At 29.2% G+C, this 20,483-nt stretch overlaps 1 protein-coding gene across 5 annotated transcripts in view; it reads right to left on the bottom strand.

Annotated features, from left to right (window-relative positions):
• LOC142332109 (uncharacterized) overlaps positions 1 to 20,483 on the bottom strand; it is a 251,992-nt gene that overhangs the window by 40,435 nt on the left and 191,074 nt on the right. For all 5 annotated transcript variants that reach the window (XR_012758157.1, XR_012758156.1, XR_012758155.1 and 2 more), the window contains exons 15-17: positions 11,887 to 12,127; positions 6,898 to 7,108; positions 2,497 to 2,623 (exon numbers count right to left, since the gene is read on the bottom strand). Coding sequence is in view for 1 of the 5 variants with exons in the window: in XM_075378336.1 (XP_075234451.1) it covers positions 2,497 to 2,623; positions 6,898 to 7,108; positions 11,887 to 12,127 (579 nt within the window). In the remaining 4 variants the exon portion in view is untranslated. The remainder of the gene's footprint in view (positions 1 to 2,496; positions 2,624 to 6,897; positions 7,109 to 11,886; positions 12,128 to 20,483) is intronic.

Genomic DNA, 20,483 nt, shown 5'->3' on the forward strand with positions numbered 1-20,483 from the left:
CTATAGAAAATGGTATGTAATAATATTATATTTACTGTATACAGACAAAAACAAAAACATTCGAATGAGTGTAGCGTAAAATACTTGTGTCTCTGGCACTTTTTTAAAATAGTTCTATTTTTTGTTTTTAGAAAAGAAACAATATTAAAAATTCATTGTTAGCGGGTAAGAATTGAAAAAAATATTATTGATAGTTTTGAAAATTATGATTGGTAATATGAATTTGAAGAGCGGACAATGTTTTATAATTATTTACATTATTCTACCCTGAATTCAATGAAGCAACTTGCTACAGTACATACTTTACTGCGCAGCGCCCTTTAATGATATATTCCACTATACTACTGGTAACAAAACATTCTTCACTTGTATCCAGTTTAATAATGAAGTAAGATATTTGACAAAATATTACATTTTGTGCAGGCATGTATGTGTCAACAATACATGCTCATTTTACATTTTATGATTAAAAAAAAAACTATGCACTAAATCATTAAAAGTAACATATAAAAACATACAATATAGTGTTATTAAAATTAAAATGGTACTGGTATTTGTAATGAAACATAAATAGTGTTGCCGTTTGAACAGTCAGTTAATGTGTATTTTAAAATATCAATTAAATTAAGCTAATAAACATTTAGTAATCTGTTAATATAATAATTAATAAAAACATTAAGAAATAAATCAGATGATAAGATGATTAACTCTACGGTGATTCGTCACCACAGTTACTTTTTTCAACGATATGTTCATGGTAATTGCAAGTATTTATTATACACACTGTTTACAGAATTTAAGAATGTTATTGGTCTTCATCAAGGCACAGCAGTTACATAATTATTTACTATATAAATTGACACCATTCTGATTTTAATACTAATATAATCTGAAATAAATAAACCCAGAATCACATAATTTTATTATCTAAAGCAGAGCTACAGGCAAACATAAAATTTAATTCATTATCTAGAAATTAAATATAGTATTATGAATATTTAAACCGATGTGAATTTAATGACAAAATAAACGATCAACAAAGTATACTATTTGTCATGCTTCTCACTTGTTATGTATTGAATGTGGCCTAAAATTTGATGTAGTTCTGAGGTTGTTGATTTCCAGTTCTTCATGATATGCAAAGAAAACTTTCATAAAGTTTTAAGATAAACATTTACAGACACAACAAAATCACAAAGTACTCTTACGTACTGTTATAAAGCATGTTTAATAAAGTCAGCTAAACATATAGTACAAGTCACGACAAGCTGACTCATTAGGCCTCAATAGAATAATTACCTACCTCCTAAAGTCATAAAATAATTAGTACAGATTAGGAACATCAAAATCATAACATCTTTTATGTGTAATCATTAGTTCATTTACATACATATAACAAATACAAATTATCCTTTTTTAGAACAACATGTGGTGCTGGAAATTCTAAGTTATCGACTTTGTTTTCTATTCTTTTACTTAGTATTCTCTGCAGCCTAAATTATCTTAAGAGTAACTAATTCAGTACTCTCCTATAATGCTTTACATCCTAATTCTTATAGACAAATCCTCTGCATTCTTATCACTATGCTTATTCAAAACTCATGATTTTTAATCATATATTAGAACAGGTAAATAATAATCACGAGACATTTAATAATAATCATAATTTCATTTTCTTCAATGATGCTTCCTTAATCCATTAAACACTTTGATAAAATCCTCCTGCTATATGTACTCCACTACTATCTACCCAATCCAACTTTCTGTTCTCAAATTTTTCATACACTAAATATCTTTAATGATATTTAGTGCTTATCGCTGAATTTACAAATCATTTTTTCCAATTTGATGGTTTTTATTACTATCATGTTTTGCGTTTCTCTATGTTCATTTTTATCAAGCAACTTTCCTACTTCTTCCATTTGAGTAAGCTGATATTGAACTACTTCACTTTAGAAATACTAAAAAAGAAATCTTTTAACTTATTAACGGAAAAGAAAAACATTTAAAAGAATAAAAAATACTGAGTGGAGAAGCTTATAAATTTACATAATTATGTACCGTACAAAAATTTAAGAATTAAAAATAATGTTTCTACAATCCAGGAAAAATCAATCAATTATCTTTAATTAAATGATGTAGTCTGGCAACTGTTTTATTTTTTTTTATTGAAGTAAATACAAGGTGATGCCTGATTACAAAATTAAAAGAAAGTGTGGTTACTTTTTTTTGGATGAGACATTTTTACCTAAGAGTGAAAAATTCCACATTAGGATTTAGATCTAGAACCTTTTAGATGGAAGTCAGAGACGTTATGCTGTCCATAGATGTCAGCTTATTTCATTACTGTAAATTAAATTATATAATGGTAAAATTACCATGTTCATTAGAAGTTTTTAATGAATTCCTAGAATTTTCACTATTTTTTACCAAACAGAAATATAGCACAAATCTTTTTATAAACTTATGTAAATAACAAAATAAAGTGAATATTACCTTAGGTGCTTCAAAACATGCAGGACAATTTTCAGGAATGATAGGTAAATCTCGGCTTTCAGCAAATTGTCTTAATGCTTTTTCACGAACGTAAACAAAAGGACGAATGACACGCAGATCTTTTTCTCTGCAAATAAAAAACAAAATATTTCAGTTTTTTAAACTCAAAATTAATAAATTTACAAACATAAATAATTTAATGGCATAGAAAAAAACATTGTCGCTTACAAAAATTGGTTCGTAAATCTCAATAAAACCATCAAGATCTGGGAAAAGGAATATATAAAAGTATAAAAAATTGGAGCTTATTTTAAAATTGTAATCCAAAATATAAATTGATTTAACTTTATAAAAAAATTTAACTCAATTATTAAATCGGGTGAAGTAACTTAGAAATTAGAAAGATGTTAAGTAAGCATGAAGTAACAACTGAATCCATGTTTAAAGTAGAACTTTCTAAATGAATTATAAACCATTAAGATTGATCCTTCAAAGGATTAACACAGTCATACAGCATTTTCATAGTTTCTTAGACTGAAATGCAGACACAGGCATTAAGTTCATTTGCATGCCAGCTCTGTATGCAAGGATGGGATGATGGTTGTCTTTAATCTATAAGCAGAAAGTTGTACTTATATTTCTTGAGTTCAAGTAATGATAGCGGTAAACATCATAAAAACAATAAAATCAGAACTAAAGAATAAATAAAAACTGTTCATAGATAAAATAAAAGCAAGTAAATAATGATGAAATAAATGCAATTATTGAAATTGCAATGGTCGATTAAACATGAGTTTGATAAAGAACAGGAACAGTGTTTGTCAATCGCTTTATGCAAACCACTGAGTTACATCTATAATAAGGGCTTACACATCAGCCTCTTTCAAATGATGGTGTGACTGGAAGGTTGATAACATCTAAATAAATAAACATTCAAATGTTATCTCTTTGGTATAGATTAAGATATACCTTTGAGAACTATGGATTCATTTTTCCTAAAATGATGTTACTGGTTACAAATCATAAGTGCTCAACATTAAACGAGAATCTTTACAGTATTCCCAGTATATATAATGCTATTTGTAAACTATTCTAAATATTAAATTTTAAAATAAACATCCCAGTAGAATTAAAGATAATGATGCTATATACATTCTTGAATAAAGAAGATTTTTAAGATAGAGCTCGTACATGTGTTTTCAGTACTTGAGTTATTAGTTACATTTAAAATCTTTACATTTGTTTGAGTGGTTGGTATAGCTTGTCCAAGCCAAATTGTAACAGATCTGATGAACAGCATAGCTGTATATCTTGCTGCCTAATGAGCACGGTTTTATAATTCTACTCGATTAAAGATAGTATGTATACTATATGACTATTGTTTATTCCAATCAATGGACCGATTCACATCTTATATTTATTAGTTACTTGTTTAATCTTGAGTTTATTTATTATTAAATTAATAATTTATTTCTTTATTAGATACTGAAATAGACATGTTTTGCAATATTATGCAGACTAATCGGCTGTTACTGATCAGTGTTTAGGCCTAAATGTATTTATTTATAGTTTTTTAATTGTATAAATATCCAAGCCAAACACACACAAGATTGATTGTTGTTTATGCTACACTCTTCACCTTTTGTTCTGGGAGTGGCGAACAACTGTACGCTAGCCTAGGCAATGAGTCATAAGTAAGAAAAATTTATTTTATTTTTCTAAATAATAACCAAACGACGTGTCATGCTACACATTCAAATGAAACATTAAATCCCTATGTATACAACCTGTTCCAGATTCATTCAGAGACTATCTTGTTTTTGTTAATGATTCTGTTCTGATTTACAATGAACTTGCTCAGTTAATTGTGTGAATCCAAAGAGTATACGATTAAAGTTTGATTATAGTGTTCTTTGAGTTAATTCATGAAAGTAGTTAAAATCTTAAGTGAAATTTTAAAAATAATTTATTCATGTTAAATTATTAAATTTTTGTTGGCTCTATTCTTACGGTAGTGAATTGATTTTATTATTTTGCACATTACGTTTAATTTACGTGGAAAAGGCATTCACCGCTAAGGGAAGAAATTATACACAACATTTTTAATTACATGCAGAAGCTGCAGTTGGAATGTTTGTTAGTGACCCCCAAAAAAGTTGTACAACGGGTTGCATCTGCCACAGAAGTCTTCTAAAGAACAGTTTAATGAATTACTGGTGAAATAGCTTCGGAAAAAAATTCAATTCTCCGTGCAAAGGAATGGGGTGCTCATTCTTGTACCCCACTCTTTAGGCTATTCATCATGCATATGAAAAAGTCAAATTTTTAATTTGAACCTATAACTTTCACATATCTTACATATCACCTTCAAAGCTTGTTGTCAAATCCATTCTGAGATACCATCCTAAAATTACTTTTTAACTTTTAGTGCGTTTAATTTAGGAGTGGTTTTTTAAGATTTTTTTTCATATTTTTTATTTTCTACTTTGTAATGTATTTAATATGAGCGGTTTTAATAAATTTCTTTTATAAATTTTTTATTTTCTACTTTTTAGTCTTCATAAGTTTATACTTTACAACTGCATTAGCGTACAGGTTTGAGCATATTTATTGAAAGATCAGATAGGTTCATTTTACGGTGGGTGAGTGCAATCAAAATGTACGACTAAATGATTTAATTTCCGGATAACCAAGAAGAGTAAACCTGATGCATTAAACGGTTAGCGTTCAACTTGCTGATACATATGCTGTTTGAATTGTGAGAATCGGATGAACGGTTGCAGAGATATTACAGTGGCATCCCATCGCACCTCCTCACCAATTTCTGAATGGCGCCCTGGGGGCATTTATTATTAACTGACAGGTACCACTGGGAGCTAATGAGGTGTGCTTGAGATGGTTGAAACAATTTTTCAGAGCGCTACAACCGATTGTTTTTGAGATATTTGCGATTTTCATCTGAAAATCCAGATCCGGTTAAAAAGTACTAAATTTCTAGTAGTAACTGCATACCCTAATATATATTTCATTTAAAATTTCTTTCACTAAGAAAATATGCATGTAAATGAGGTTGCATAAGTTCAAGGGGCATTTTTTCACTTAGCAACTTAGGGGCATCTTTGTGACTTGATAATGTTGCTGAAATGTGTTTTTGTCAGGAAAAAACCTGTGTGCAAAATTTCAAAGCGAATGGAAAAACTGAAGTGCTTCAAAATTCGACTGAAAGGTTCTGTACCATGAATCTCACATATATATAGTCCAAGAGCAATTTAATATAAGAGTGGTAAAAATAAGTAAGCTAAATATTTGTGTATTGTTTTATTTGGTTATGAATTTAAATGTTTTTTTATATAAATATCAGAATAAAATAATTAAAAAATTTATGATGTGAATTTGTTTATTGACTGGAATAAACATTAGTATAAAAAATATTTAAAAAATTTATTCCGTATATATATCATAAAATTTATTTTACTGTAAGTATACTTTTTTCTCAAGTAGCTTATTATAGCCCCCTGCTAGCTAGCTAACCATTGCCTAGATCAGATCTGTGCCAATTCGGCTTGGACAAGCTATAATATCTTTTAGGTTCGCTATGAATTATTAAATAATAAATGATAAAATACAGAATGAAAATGAGTAAAAAAGCAGAAGTAGTGAGGCTAAGAAACAATAAGCTGATAATGATTACAAAAGAGTAACATTTAATGATTAAAACAATATGGATAATTAGGTATCATGTTAAAGTTTCCAAGAGTGAAAATGAAATAAAATAATTAGAACAGTGATTGCTAGAAAGTGTTATGTTTGAAATATATTCATATATGAATGTGAAATACGATGCTAAGATGTAGGAAACAAGAAAGGTGAGAGATATTTTAAATATATATATAGGAAGAGGAAGTTGGTGAAGATTAAATAGAAAGAATGAAAAATGAAGAAGTAATGAGGAGCTTGATTAAGAATAGAAGCTTAATCAAAATGATTTGGAATAGGAAAGTCGGAATGCATCATGATAAGAGAATGATCGCTTAAAATGGTGCTAGAAAAAGATCAGTAACAGGTAACAGGAGGTTCCTAATACCCAAAAGATTTACCTTGAAACAAAAGAGAATGTCAAAGACCATGGTATAAGGCACCTAACTCAGGAGAGTACCATATAATGATGATGGTGAAATTATAAAAAAAATGTATAAAATAACAACTACATTATGTACAATAAGGAGTTACATAAAAACAAATGACAATAAATATTGTTCTATAAAACATCTTGGGTTGAGCCAATCTCAAAGAAAGAGTAATTTTTTGAATTTACCGTGAAACAGATTGTAAACATATATAAATGAAAAAAGAAAACTACCTCTACAACATAAATACTGATACAAATTTTTAAAAACTTACCTGATAACATAATGAGCCTTCATAGATCGTAAACGACCATTATGAAATGTAGACATCAAAAAACTCTCAGCCAAATCATCAAGGTGTTGACCTAACGCTAATACATTGTAATTATGCTGACGTGCAGCGGCATACAACCTTCCTCTTTTCATTCTGCTACAGAAACTACAGATAGATTTGCATTCAGCTTTCGTAGCCTGATCCAATATTTCTTTAAAAGAAATCACATATATAATTAAATTTTGATTTTTTTATGACCAATAATTAAATTATTTGTACGCAAAGAAAATAATAACAGAGATGATACTTGTTACAAAGAATTCTTAAACTGCAGTCTGAACAAAATAGTTCAAATTTACTTAAATGAATTATAATGCATAAAAAAAGGAATATGGTATATGAGAAAGATGTTATTCAAGAAACAAGATAATTTATTAATAAGGTATATGAGAAACGATGATATTTAAAATCATAAGTAATAAGCCAACATCAAGCTTTATTTTAATATCATATAGACTAGGAAATGTAGCAGTTTATACTCATACTGGAAATACTCTATATAATACATTATTATAATAACGATTGAAATGTGATGTCTGATTTGAAATCATATTTTACAATAATTATTGGATGCTTTTCTTAAAGTCAATAATAGTATATTATGCAATGAGCCTATAATGACAGCCACTTTAATGCACGAGTGCGAAGTAAGTTACGACTCAAACCTTAGTCAATGTTGTAAGCCTCCCAATAGTGCATTAATGACTATTATAGATAGTTTCATACCATATTTTTTCTATGTCTGAGAAAATAATGGGAATATTCATTTAAGTAGCCAATCTTCATGCAAAGAGACAGCATCTCAGCCTTTCATCCAGAGGTTCCGGGTATCTGAGGGTATCCTCAGGTATGACATTTTTCATATGCTAAAAAATTCCATTTCCATATCTCATTAACAAGTTTCAAGCTTACGTAGTGTGAGCATTAGAAAAAGAAAATCAAGATAGAACACATTGCTTACGGAATATATATATATATATATTTAATTTTTCAAAAAATACACTAAACAATACATTACTGTGTCAATAGTTTATAGTCATAAGTTCTGCCTTTTCTTTAATAACAATTGGCGTTACAGACACTTCTTCCTCAGAATCCGACATAATTAAACAGTGTAACAGAAACATTAGCTTTTTTTTTAAACATGGCACGGTTGGTATTTCATTTATTTATATATAAATAGAGATTTTGTTACCTATTGGTGTACTTTCAAATTAACCTTTGCTTGCCAACTACTAAATCGGATAAAAATCAAAGTAAAAAAAAAACAAATGATACATTAAACGATACATCCTTCTGATTAGTCAGTGGTTGAAAAGAATATGCTTTTGATCAGCTGAACACCTGTGTCATAATGAAAATCTGTTTCATAATGACTCTCATTATGATGCAGGTTCCAGCCGCATAATTGAAATGTTTCAATACTGCCATAGAAAAAATACTTTTTTAAAATATTTATTTTATTCAGTACGTTAATGATTATTTATAACTTAGATGAAGATTTTTTTCTTCTAATTCTGTAATTAAAAATAAATTTTTATCATGATATAATGTTTAAAAAAACTACTGACAAAAGATAATTAATTAAAAATCAAATTAAAATATTGAAAAAATTATTTTGAAAATAAATTCATGTACGGAAAACAATTATTAGCTTTTATTGTTGTATATATCTTTCACTTTTTCTAAAAATATAAATCCCTGTTCTGATTACTACTACAGAAAACTAAATACAGTTTAAAAATAAATATGCATAAGTGTTAATGCACCTCTTAGAGAGATATTTATGTGCTTGTGTAATTATCATGTGTCACACTATTGTTAATGTTCTTATTCTTAAGAGTTCTCTTATTTATCTTATATTCTCATAGGGTCATTTTGTTTGCTCACAGCTTTACTTCAAATTTTAGTTCATCAATGCAATGTACTTATAAGAAAGTCTCAGGAAAAAATTAATTATAATGAATTTCCTTTAATAAATTTTCCAGTAACTATTTTTAGCCATCTGAAAAAAGTTTAGTTTTGACAATTTTACAGTATAAGACTAAAACTATTATTAACAGCATATAAAAGCAAAAGTATTTACTTTTTTTTTTGTATATAATTTTGTAATAACAAAACATAAAGTGTAGCTCAGCTGCAGTAGTAAAAAGTGAAAATATAGAAAGCTGTTAAAAAATAATGCGAGGGAGAACAATACTGACTACATTTTTATCATTTGTTGTGAATTTGTGCTGAGAAAATCGAACTGCAAATCAAACAATCATACGATTATCACTTGAATTTGTTGCTTTAGGGCCTGAATTAGTGGAAAACTATCACGGTTTAATATGTATAAAGATTTACAGAGCATTTCTCGATTACTGTTTACTTGTAGTTTTGCTAGAAAAAAATCAACCACCCTACACAAAAATTATCTCACCCACCCTACACATCAGATTTAAGTTTGGCTAACTTTATATTTTATTTCCTAAAATACAAATTGTGATGACACGGACAAGATTCAAGAATAATCACTCATTCATCTAGAACACTGTGATGAGTAATCTGAATTCGAAGGAAATGCTTTTTCAAGCGATTGATTTACTTTATGAGTGAAGTAAAAAAACAAAGAAACAACAGGTAGCACTATGCTGAATGAAGGCAGCACTACACTGATTTTACTGATCAAAAGTAAATATTCTTGATTAGCGGTGCAAAATTTATAATGGCTCAGACCAGAATTTTATTGTTATACTGTGTGAATAAAATAATATTTTTAAATAAAAAAAAAAATTTCTGCAGCAATTATCAATATATTTTTATTTTTTGTTTGTTTTTTTGGCAGATGATTATTTCACCACATAAACTTGAAGTTTGTATGTGAGAATATGGTATAGAAATTCTTTAGCGTATGAAAAATGCCAAACCTGACCAAGATTTGAACGTGAGACCATTGAATGAAAGGCTGAGATGCTATTAATTCTGCAGTGCAGGTCAGTATATTGATACTAATTTTTTTTTCAAAAGCAATTATGAGAAGCTGCTAAATATACTGTAATTTTATTTTTTTTATTTATAGGCTGAGAATCCCTGAAACAAAATTCTAACAAATTACATACCCTGAATATTGAAGTCAATATTACCGTTGTTACACTGCCTGGCATGAACATCTTTGTTCATAGATTTCAGGATGCTAACAACACTCCACTGTGAAGATCAATGGAGTAGTAGATCTATTTGATTATTGAAAAAAGCTCAGGAATGTGGCTTATCAAAAAATTTCTGAATTACACTGATTACTCAAAGTAAGTGGGCACACTGTTATTAGCCATATCACACAGGCCTTTTGAGTTAGTATGCGATGAAAATTATTACTGATATATGTATATATCCATTTACACTGGTTTTCTAATAATGTTACAGCTCTTCAGTGATCACATACAGATATAAAAAATAAGTAGCGTATATAAACATTTTCTGAGAAAATGTGAAACTTATAAATATTTAGAATATTCAAAACAAATTTGTAGGACATTTTGAGATTGAACCGGGTACATGTTGCTTTAGTAAAATTTAAGTAAAACATTAATCAGGAACAGTAGGATGTTTTAGGCAAATAAAAGAAAATGTTTAAATGAAAAATATGTTGAAAAACAGCCCTGTTCTGTCACCACTGTGATACTAAACTCATGTACAAGGCATATTTTTTATGAAAAGGTTATTTTGATATAAAATCAAAAGTGAAAAATCTTTGTACATTAAAATAGACTTACTTTTTTTACTATTTTTCAAAGTCACGATTCACTGCAACACACTTTTCATTACGTTCTACTATCTTTATTATTCCAGTTTTGAAAAATTTTGCTAATGCCAGTGATTTAAACTACTAAGTACTTTCAGTTCTCATCGATTTGAAACTCTTGTGATGCAAGTCATTGTTTGAAATGGAGAAAAACTTAATAATCAATAGGTGCAAGATCAGCACTGTATGATGGATGTTCAAAGATTTCTCAGTGGTCATTTTAATTTTTGATCTGTTTTTGTGACAGGGTGCGATCAAGTATTGTTATATACATGTTTTGTTTTGAATAACATATCAACATTTTTTATGAGTTTCACAATATACATCAGCATTTATAGTAATTTCACAGTCAAGTAGTTTAATAAGTGACATCCATTTTTTTGTGCCAAAAAATAGCGACTATGAGAAGATTCCTGTCTAAACACTCTTGCTTAAACTTCTTGGACTTCAGTGAAGAAGATCTACCAATGCTTTGTTTCAACATTCGGTACAACATCTAAGTATTACCTCTAGTCACAATATAGTTAAGCAGTTCATCTCTATCATTTTGGTAGCGTTATAAAAATGTTTTAGCTGCAGCAATATGTTTTTCCTTTTGTCCATCTGTCTACTTTATGTAACATACTTTTAAACATTTTTAAAAATTCATTGAACATAAACCTTTTGAAATTCATTTGATAACTGTGAACAAACTGTAAATCATCTGTTTTTATCATTTTTTTCATTCACATTTCCAACAAATGCGACTGTTAAATAGTCAATGTAAATGTCACAAATCTCTTTGTAGAATTCCACAGCACATTTGTGTTTCACCAATAAGAAATGAATCATTGCTAAAACCTCACACTTTGTTGTACTATTTATTTTAGCAATTGTGTCTATTAGGTTACGCATGGCAACTACCGTGACTAACGCTGTACTATTGCTGCTGACAGATAATTACTGATATAAATAAATATGCTACTACATAAGCATTATCTGTTTCCAAATTCATGTCGGTGGTAAAGTTGAAATGGTTCTTATTTAAAAAACAAAAAATTTGCCTTGAATCAATAATGTTTTACAGTTTCTTAAACACAAAATATACGACAAACAAAGAAAAAAAATTTAAGACGATTAAGAAAAGTAAAAAAATAACTACTTACGTTGCTCTTCATATAGGTAGTGTACACCGAGTTCCTTTAAGTAAGGAATTAAAGGGCGAGGATCATATGCAGAACTACCTGGATCAACAGTCGCAGCTCCAATTCTAAACTCAATTCCTTTTGATCTTGCATAAAACTGATACTGGCGCAATGTATGTAAAAGAGATAACGAATCTTTGCCTCCACTAAGACAAACCATAACACTATCACCATCATGTAACATATTGAACTCTTTGATAGCCTGTAATCATACATAAAAAAAATTATATTTTCATCCATGACTGTTGGTGATTATAAAACTTCTGTAATTATAAACAAAAGAAATTCTGTAATAAGTATTTTAAAAAAAAATTTAAATACTGACAACACAGTTGTAGGACTTTCCCATCACATAGATTTTTTCTGATGCACAGCTTACACACAACTTAATTTAAAATATTTATCATTTTATTTAAATATAATATTTTTTGTTTATTTAATTCAATGATTCTAACTAAACAATGAGTGTATAATATTTCATTCGTATGGATGTGGCGGTACTAGCGGCCAATTTAAATACTTTTTACACTTTAAATATTATTCATTTATTTAATTCTACCACCCACCTTGATGTTACAACACAGCAGATGACTACAGCGACTGTACATCAGTGCACTCCTTGTGATGAGAAGGGGCACTAATGACGTAGTATACCCACTTAGCCACTAGTTTTTAGAGAATGTTTTGCGGTGGGGGTGCAATTTTGCAAAAATCTTTTTTTGGAAATATTATTATTATTTTTTAATTGTTAATAAATGTGTCTAAGAAAAATAAGATCTTAATTAGGTGAAATCTCACGGTACTAAGGGTGACTTTACTCTACAGCCTCACCCTTTGACCTTTTAGAGTTGAAAATTTAATGGCATCAATGCCCCGTATACAGAAATAATCTGATCAAGTTTGGTCAAAATCGATTGAGTAGTTCTGGAGATATAAGGTGATTTAGAGGACAACACTGAATATACATATGTACATACAAACATCCGGAAAATTTCCATGTGGTTTTTGGATTTTTTGGGTTCCTTAGGTGTCAAAATGTAAAGATCCAGTAAAAACCGCACAAGGCCAAATTGGACCGATTACAATACTTTACCTTCTAAAGCTATAGTGCTAAATGTAAAAGTAAAATCTTTGTGTCTATCATCAGTGATTGGTGCTACTGTTATCACACTGGCATCTTTATTTAATTTTTTGGTAGCTTTTTTAATTTAATTAGGCAGTCACACATTAAGAATGTGGTAAAAAGATGTGATTTGAATTTTACCTGTTTATTTAGTTTATTGTTATTGTAAGTTTATATCATATCATACTAATATATTAAACTGAAAGTTTGTTTGTTTGTTTCTTGATCATGAAAAACTACTGCGCCGATTTTGATGAATCTTTGTTTATTTCCTTTTTTTTAAAGAGAAAGATGTAGGCTAAAAAAATAACCCGCAAGCTAAACATCAAGAAGCATCTAGAACTGTGGAGACTGAAATGAGCATCGAAGGACTCAAGTGACATATCAAATATGCATGCAAAGCTGCATTAGTACATAACAAGTAAAACTTTTCCGTTTTACATTTGTGTGTATTCCTGTTTTGTATATGTGTAAAATATTAAGGTTGTTGTTAATGTAGTGAATTTTGATTTGTGTTCATAAGGTGATTAGCAGTTATCTACTCTTACTGTGAAAGTTTGATAAGTGTTAACATATTTTTACTGAAAATTGAATCTTTGTAAATATTTTAGGGCATTTGTGTTTGGTAATTCAGTTCTGTGTATAATAATTCTTTATTTTACACAGACACTATATCCAGATTTTTGAATTTGTGAGCTGTTTTTCTGAATCTTTGTTTTTGTAAATTAATATGACGTTATTTATTTTTGTTATTGTTTTTATATATTTTGTGTAGATGAGTGTCAATGAGTATGCTGTGTCACACAAACTGGGTTCAAAGATCATAATGTAACTGATGTCAAATAAAACACTGGTACCATTCACTGAGGATAGTCACAAAGATGACTGAAAATGCATTGCAGTAAGTTTTTTAAAAACATTATCATGTATTTTTTGTAGATTACAAATTATATAAAAATGCAAATGTAAATAAAAGTATCTGTTATATTTATGTATGGTAATTACAACATAAACAAAAGTGCTTTGTTAGCAAGTTATGGCTAGTGAAAGATTTTGCTCGGGCTTCAGTTAACCCAGTGAAATGAGGTTGTTCTGGAATTTCTAAGATGTTAATTACGGAGCAGAATTAGTGATTACTTATGGTTTTTGACCTGAAAAATTGAATAAAATAGGTCCCAAAACAATATCTCCAGTTGTTTTTGAGAAATCTGGGGTGAAAACCAATAAATTGGGTAAAAAACTCTGTTTTTATGTTTGACATACAATAACTTTGTTAAATGATAATGAACACATAAAAATTTTAAACAAAACTTGTAGAGAATCTAATTCTGAACAAAACTATGTAATATAAGTTGAATAAAACAAAGAAAAGTTAGAAAAATTAGAATTTTATTTAGAAACAGTACTTAGTATGTTTGCCAGAAAAATTTGAAAAATATAATTTAATTTTAAAAAATTCTGTTAAAAAACAAAAAAAAACAACAGGAAATTACACAATTGCAAAATAAAAATAAATAAATAAAAATTACTTAGACAATAATTTTTTTATTAATGATAGAAATAAAATAAATTATTTGAAAAATTATTATTTCAAAATGGACAATAAAATAACAACAGCCGATTTTAACAATGCGCAATAACATATTAGGGTTTTTAAATCATTGAACATGATTAAATCATTAAATAAATTAATGATTAAATCATTAAACATGATTTAAACACTAAATCATTCTGTAAGGTACATTAAATATATCGGGAACTGTGAACTAAGGTATTGTTAGTAAGGTTTTCTATGAATTTTAATTTGAATGTGATTGATTTGCCATTGAAGTAATGCCATACTTATTTACAACAGAGCAATATGTTAATATGGTATTCGTTTTGGATGGGTGTAATAGTAATGCTACAGCTGCTGCAATAGGTTTTCCGAAATCGCAGGATTCCAGATCTCAAAACAATCAGCACGACTTTTTGCAATCGTGGGGCAACAGGGTTACTGCCTAGTATACGTACCAGCTACAAATGATCTGGCCAACACGACACTGATATTGGTGAAATTATTATCGATGCAGTCCAGGCGTCAGTACATGATGTCTTCCTAAGCGGATCGGAGTTTCACATTTGATGGTTTGGAGCACACTTAAACAAAACAAGTTTTATCCTTATCATCAAGAGCCAGTTCAACATCTACACCTAGGAGATGGTCCGCTTTGCTTGGAGTTCTGCAACTGGTGGAATATAAATCAACAATTCTACAAGTATGTTTTGTTTACTGATAAGGCCAATTTCACTTGAGATGACATCAATAACTTATGCAATGAGCAAACACGGGCAGAAGTAAATCCTCATTAAACGGTGCAAGGAAATTTTCAACACCGATTTAGTGTCAATGTATGGTGCGACCTTCTTCACAATTAGCTGTTTGGACTGTTCAAATTACCTAGCTGCTTAAATTCTGGGATCTACTTGCACTTTCTTCAAGAAGAATTTCTGCAGCTGCTTAAAGATGTTCCTCCAGTGCTGAGATGCAATATATACTTCCAGAATGATGACGCACCTCCTCACTTTTGTTGTGCTGTTTCCAATCACTTAAATTATCATTTTCCTGAGAAATAGATTGGTTGTATAAGTCCACATTCCTGCCCACCAAGATCGCCTGATCTAACACCTCTAGAATTTTGCATTTGGGGATGGATGAAAAATATTGTATACAAAACAAAAGTACATTCTCTCGAGGAATTAATTGTCTACATTACGGATGCAACTGAGGAAAAGCAGTACAGAAGCATGCCAAGAAATGTGCTCATTTTTAAATATTTATTATAAACTGGTACATAAAATACACTTTGATCTAAATGTACTGTTCTTAAATAAAATTCAATTTTTTATAACTTTTCTTGTTTTATTAAAATTATTTAACACCAATTTATTCAAAATTAAATTCTATACAAGTTTTGTTAAAAAGTTTTATGCGTTCATTATTCCCCTTCAACAAAGTTATGGCATATCAAACATAAAAAAGCACAGTTTTTTATCCCAATTAACTGGTTTTTACCCTAGATTTCTCAAAGACTACTGGAGATATAGATCTGGGACCTATTTTATTTGGTTTTACAGGCCTCAAAAACCGTAAGAAATCACTAATTCTGCCCCTTAATTAATGTCCTAAAAATTTCAGTATGATCTCATTTTACCAGGGTTGCTGAAATCTGAGCAAAATCTTTCATTAGCTGTAATTCGCAAACAAAACATTTTAGTAAAAATGTTAATGAACTTTTTCCATTATTTTCACAAATAGAATAGGTTATGAAAGCCCTGGGAGAACTTTGTGATATATACTCTCTGTATATATAAACCAAAGACAGCTGACAGGAATCCATGGATAACAAAGAAATACTGTAACTGTTTGATAAATATGAAATATATGTGCCAAAGATTACATTTGTAAGAAAATATCATTATCGTTTTTGAAAATCTAAGTAAATGAATAATGAAAATAAAAAAAGAATGACAAGTAAATGGGTGAGTGGGAAATGGAAAAAAATTTCAGGAAATAATGCAAAATAAAGAAAGATTTGCCAAATTCCATGTCCTCAACATATTTAGGCTAGTTTTCTAAGTTATTGAGAAAGCGCATAAGTAACTCAGACATAACATCAGACATTTTACCGATATAAAATCAGACTATGATACTAATATGCATTTATATACCTTTTTATTAAGTGTTTGACAGTTCACAATTAGATTAAGACGTATTTAAAACCAAATTAACCAACAGTAGTGTTTACGCCAATGCATAAAGTAGCTTTACTCCAATAAATTCAAGGTCTTCTCGTAGTGTCAAGTTCACTGTAATTTTCTATTTTGTCTGCTGTAGTCGTAATCATTCATAAAAACAATTCCTATTTAGCCAAATTAGTCATAACTGTTTTGTTCTCTCCAATTTTAATGTTGTTGTCAAAGTTTCTAAAAGTCTATCTTTATCTATGATGATGTCATTCCTCAACTTGTTCGTATTCAGAAACTATCTTATTAGTCATACGTAATTCTTTTAATGGTCTGCTTGTTTATAAAAAAATCATTGTTATGCTTATCGTTCCCGAATTCCCCACGCTTCTCTAATCGTTCTCAAACTTCCCGTTTATGCTGTTTTCTTTCCCGCACTAACACTTGCACACTACCTGTTGTCGTCAACATACACACTCTTCTGTCTACGGCCTAGTTTGCTTTCCCTTCTTCTCATCACGCCACCTTTCTTCAGTGCAGGTCAGACTTCTACTGTGTGCGGATGTTCTGCCTGCTACTCATTCTCGTTTAGTGTTGTGATTTCGGAGGCCTTAGCCTAAGAAATAACGTTAATTGTTTCTTTTTAGTTTTTGTATTGAAGATGCTTTATGGAATCATTGTTTTTCACGTGCCCATTTTATATGGAGTTGTTGCATTTCTGTCCGTAGTTAAGATTATGTTTCATGAAAGAAGAATGGCTTCTTCCAATAATACCAAATAAATAACTAAACAGCACTGTATTTGCATTAATTTGTTACGGATAAAACTTAAAATTCCAAAAATAGTGATACGTCGGTGTTTAGAGTGTTAAATATGTGTCAGTTTGATTAGATTAAAGACATTGTTGTATTAAATTATTGTAGTAATACAATTTTCAGCTTAGAATCATATCCTGCATCGCATCTGACAATTCAGTTCTGTATTGACAAAAGGAAATATTCTCTACCTTAATTTACGGTTATGTTTCCTTAAGAAGAGACCTGTGTTTAGTTGACTATGGTGTTACTATTATCTTGAAGTTTGACAGAAAAATATTTTCTCCCTTAATTTATTGAGATATTACCACAATTACCTACTTTCTGATTTTTACGGCTATTTTTCTGATTAAAATAAAACCAAAGGGGATGTAAAGTTTGTAATGTTGCTTACAAAGGGTGTTTTAGATTTAATGTTTTTTTTTTGTTTTTTGATGTACATTGTGAATTTTATAATAGTTTCATTTCTTTTTGCTAATATTTCTAATAAGCTTTATTACTGTAAGAGCATTTGCTAGAAGGAGGATTTGTAAGAGGATTTGCTAGATAATAGCAAATATTATCCAATCATTATATTTACAGTACTAATTATTTTTCATTTTTTCTTGTTAATAAAATCCAATACTTTGGCAAACAAGCTATGTTTCATTTTTTGTTGTAATTTACCCAACAAGTAGAATAGATTTGAATAATGAAACAAAATTTCACATTTCACTGATTTTTCACGACACAAAATTAATATCACTTTCTTGCCTACGCGAATACGTATTAACAATTATTAACCTTATCGATCTGATTTGATGTCTTCTATGATAAATATTACTTTAATGATCAAACGTTAGTGAAGGCCAGAGTGGCATGATAATACCAATGTGAACATGTAACTTTCTATCAGATACTTCAGTACTATCAATATGTAGAAATCTAAATTGAATGAAATGATAATGTAGTATTAAAATTAATGTATTTTAGATAACATTATGTAAAAAAAAGAAATATCACTGTTGTTGGGTTTGAAAATTGTTTTTCAATGTGGTTTTTGGTTATTCAATGAGATAGAAGTTGAATTTTAACATGTAAATTTATAAATACTGTTACCTTGTTGGAATTATTACCAGTGGAAATGTAATTTTCAATAAATGTGACAGTGTAGTTTAAATACAATTAGGGTTGTAGTATGAGTATTGTGCACAAAACCGACCGAAATTAAATATTAGGCATAAAAAAGATACATTCTGTAACTGAAAAAATTTGATTAATCAGTGTTATTCATCAGTCACTAATATGTGGAGCACCAATAATTTACAGAAGGACAATATGCAAGATTTTTTGTTCTCATCAATAGGAATTACACGGTTGAAACTTTCATTAGAATGGGATACTCTAAACTTCATTCTAGAATCCATTGTTTATGACTCACATCAAGGCAATTAGGTACAACAAATGGTAAAATGCATTAATGACTTTGTGGATTAATTTTTCTTGTTGCTCTTTTTTATCTTCGTTTAAGAGAATATTTACATTTCTATAGAAACAAACAAATAATTTTTATAATTTTTTATCGATAGGATGCATTCTAATAAATTATTTAATTTAAAAAAAAAACAAAGGATATATTAAAATGAGTTTAATTATTTCATTCATAGCAAATAACTTTTCAAATATTAGAAGTATCGTCAATGATTATAAATCTCTCCTTTCTACAGCAATCCTGCATATTTTAAACAATCTAAAAGTGCTTCATCATGATGAATCTTCAGTAACTACTATAATAATAATCGCAATATGGTTTATTATTAATCCTTCTGCTCCATGAAATAATTTCAAATGATCAAAAATTTAGAATATCTAAGAGAAAAATCTTTTGAGACATTAATAAAAATATGAGAAAATAAAAGTACAAAAATATTGAGCGATTAATAAAATGTGGAAAAAAATAGTTAACATAAGTAACTAGATGTATTTTAAATCAATAATTCAAAAACAAATGCGAAATAAATTCTCCTGTAATTTGTCTTTTAATAAAAAAAATGTTGAAAAACTATCCATTGTATTATTTTTCTACATCATCTCTACATATCATCTATCTATATTTATATTTATGTAGTTTTTTTGTCTTCACTCATTTGACTGGTTTGATGCAGCTCTCGAAGGTTCAAAATCTAGTGCTAGTCATTTCATTTCGGTATACTCCCTACATCCTACATCCCTAACAATTTGTTTTACATATTCCAAACGTTGCCTGCCTGCACAATATTTTCCTTCTACCTGTCCCTCCAATAATAAAGCGACAAATCCAGGATGCCTTAATATGTGACCTATAAGTCTGTCTTTTTTTTTTAACTATATTTTATCCAAATGATTCTTTCTTCACCGATTTGCCACACCTCTTCATTTGTCACTTTAGTCACCCGTCTGATTTTTAACATTCTCCTATAGCACCGCATTTGAAAAGCTTCTAATCTTTTCTTCTCAGGTACTCCGATTGTCCAAGTTTCACTTCCACATAAAGCTATGCTCCAAACATATACTTTCAAAAATATTTTTCTGATTTTTAAATCAATTTTTGATGTAAACAAATTATATTTCTGACTGAAGGCTCGTTTCGCCTGTGCTATTCGACATTTTATATCGTTTCTGCTTCGTCCATCTTTAGTAATTCTACTTACCAAATAACAAAATTCTTCTACTTCCATAATCTTTTCTTTTCCTATTTTTACACTCAATGGTCCACATACATTATTTCTACTACATTTCATTACTTTCATTTTGTTCTTGTTTATTTTCATGCGGTTGTTCTTGCGTAGGACTTCATCCATGCCGTTCATTGTTCCTTTTAAATCCTCTTTACTCTCAGCTAGAATTACTATATCATCAGCAAATTGTATCAATTT

Source organism: Lycorma delicatula, chromosome 11 (genome assembly GCF_047948215.1).
Source record: "Lycorma delicatula isolate Av1 chromosome 11, ASM4794821v1, whole genome shotgun sequence".
NCBI classification, from domain to species: domain Eukaryota; kingdom Metazoa; phylum Arthropoda; class Insecta; order Hemiptera; family Fulgoridae; genus Lycorma; species Lycorma delicatula.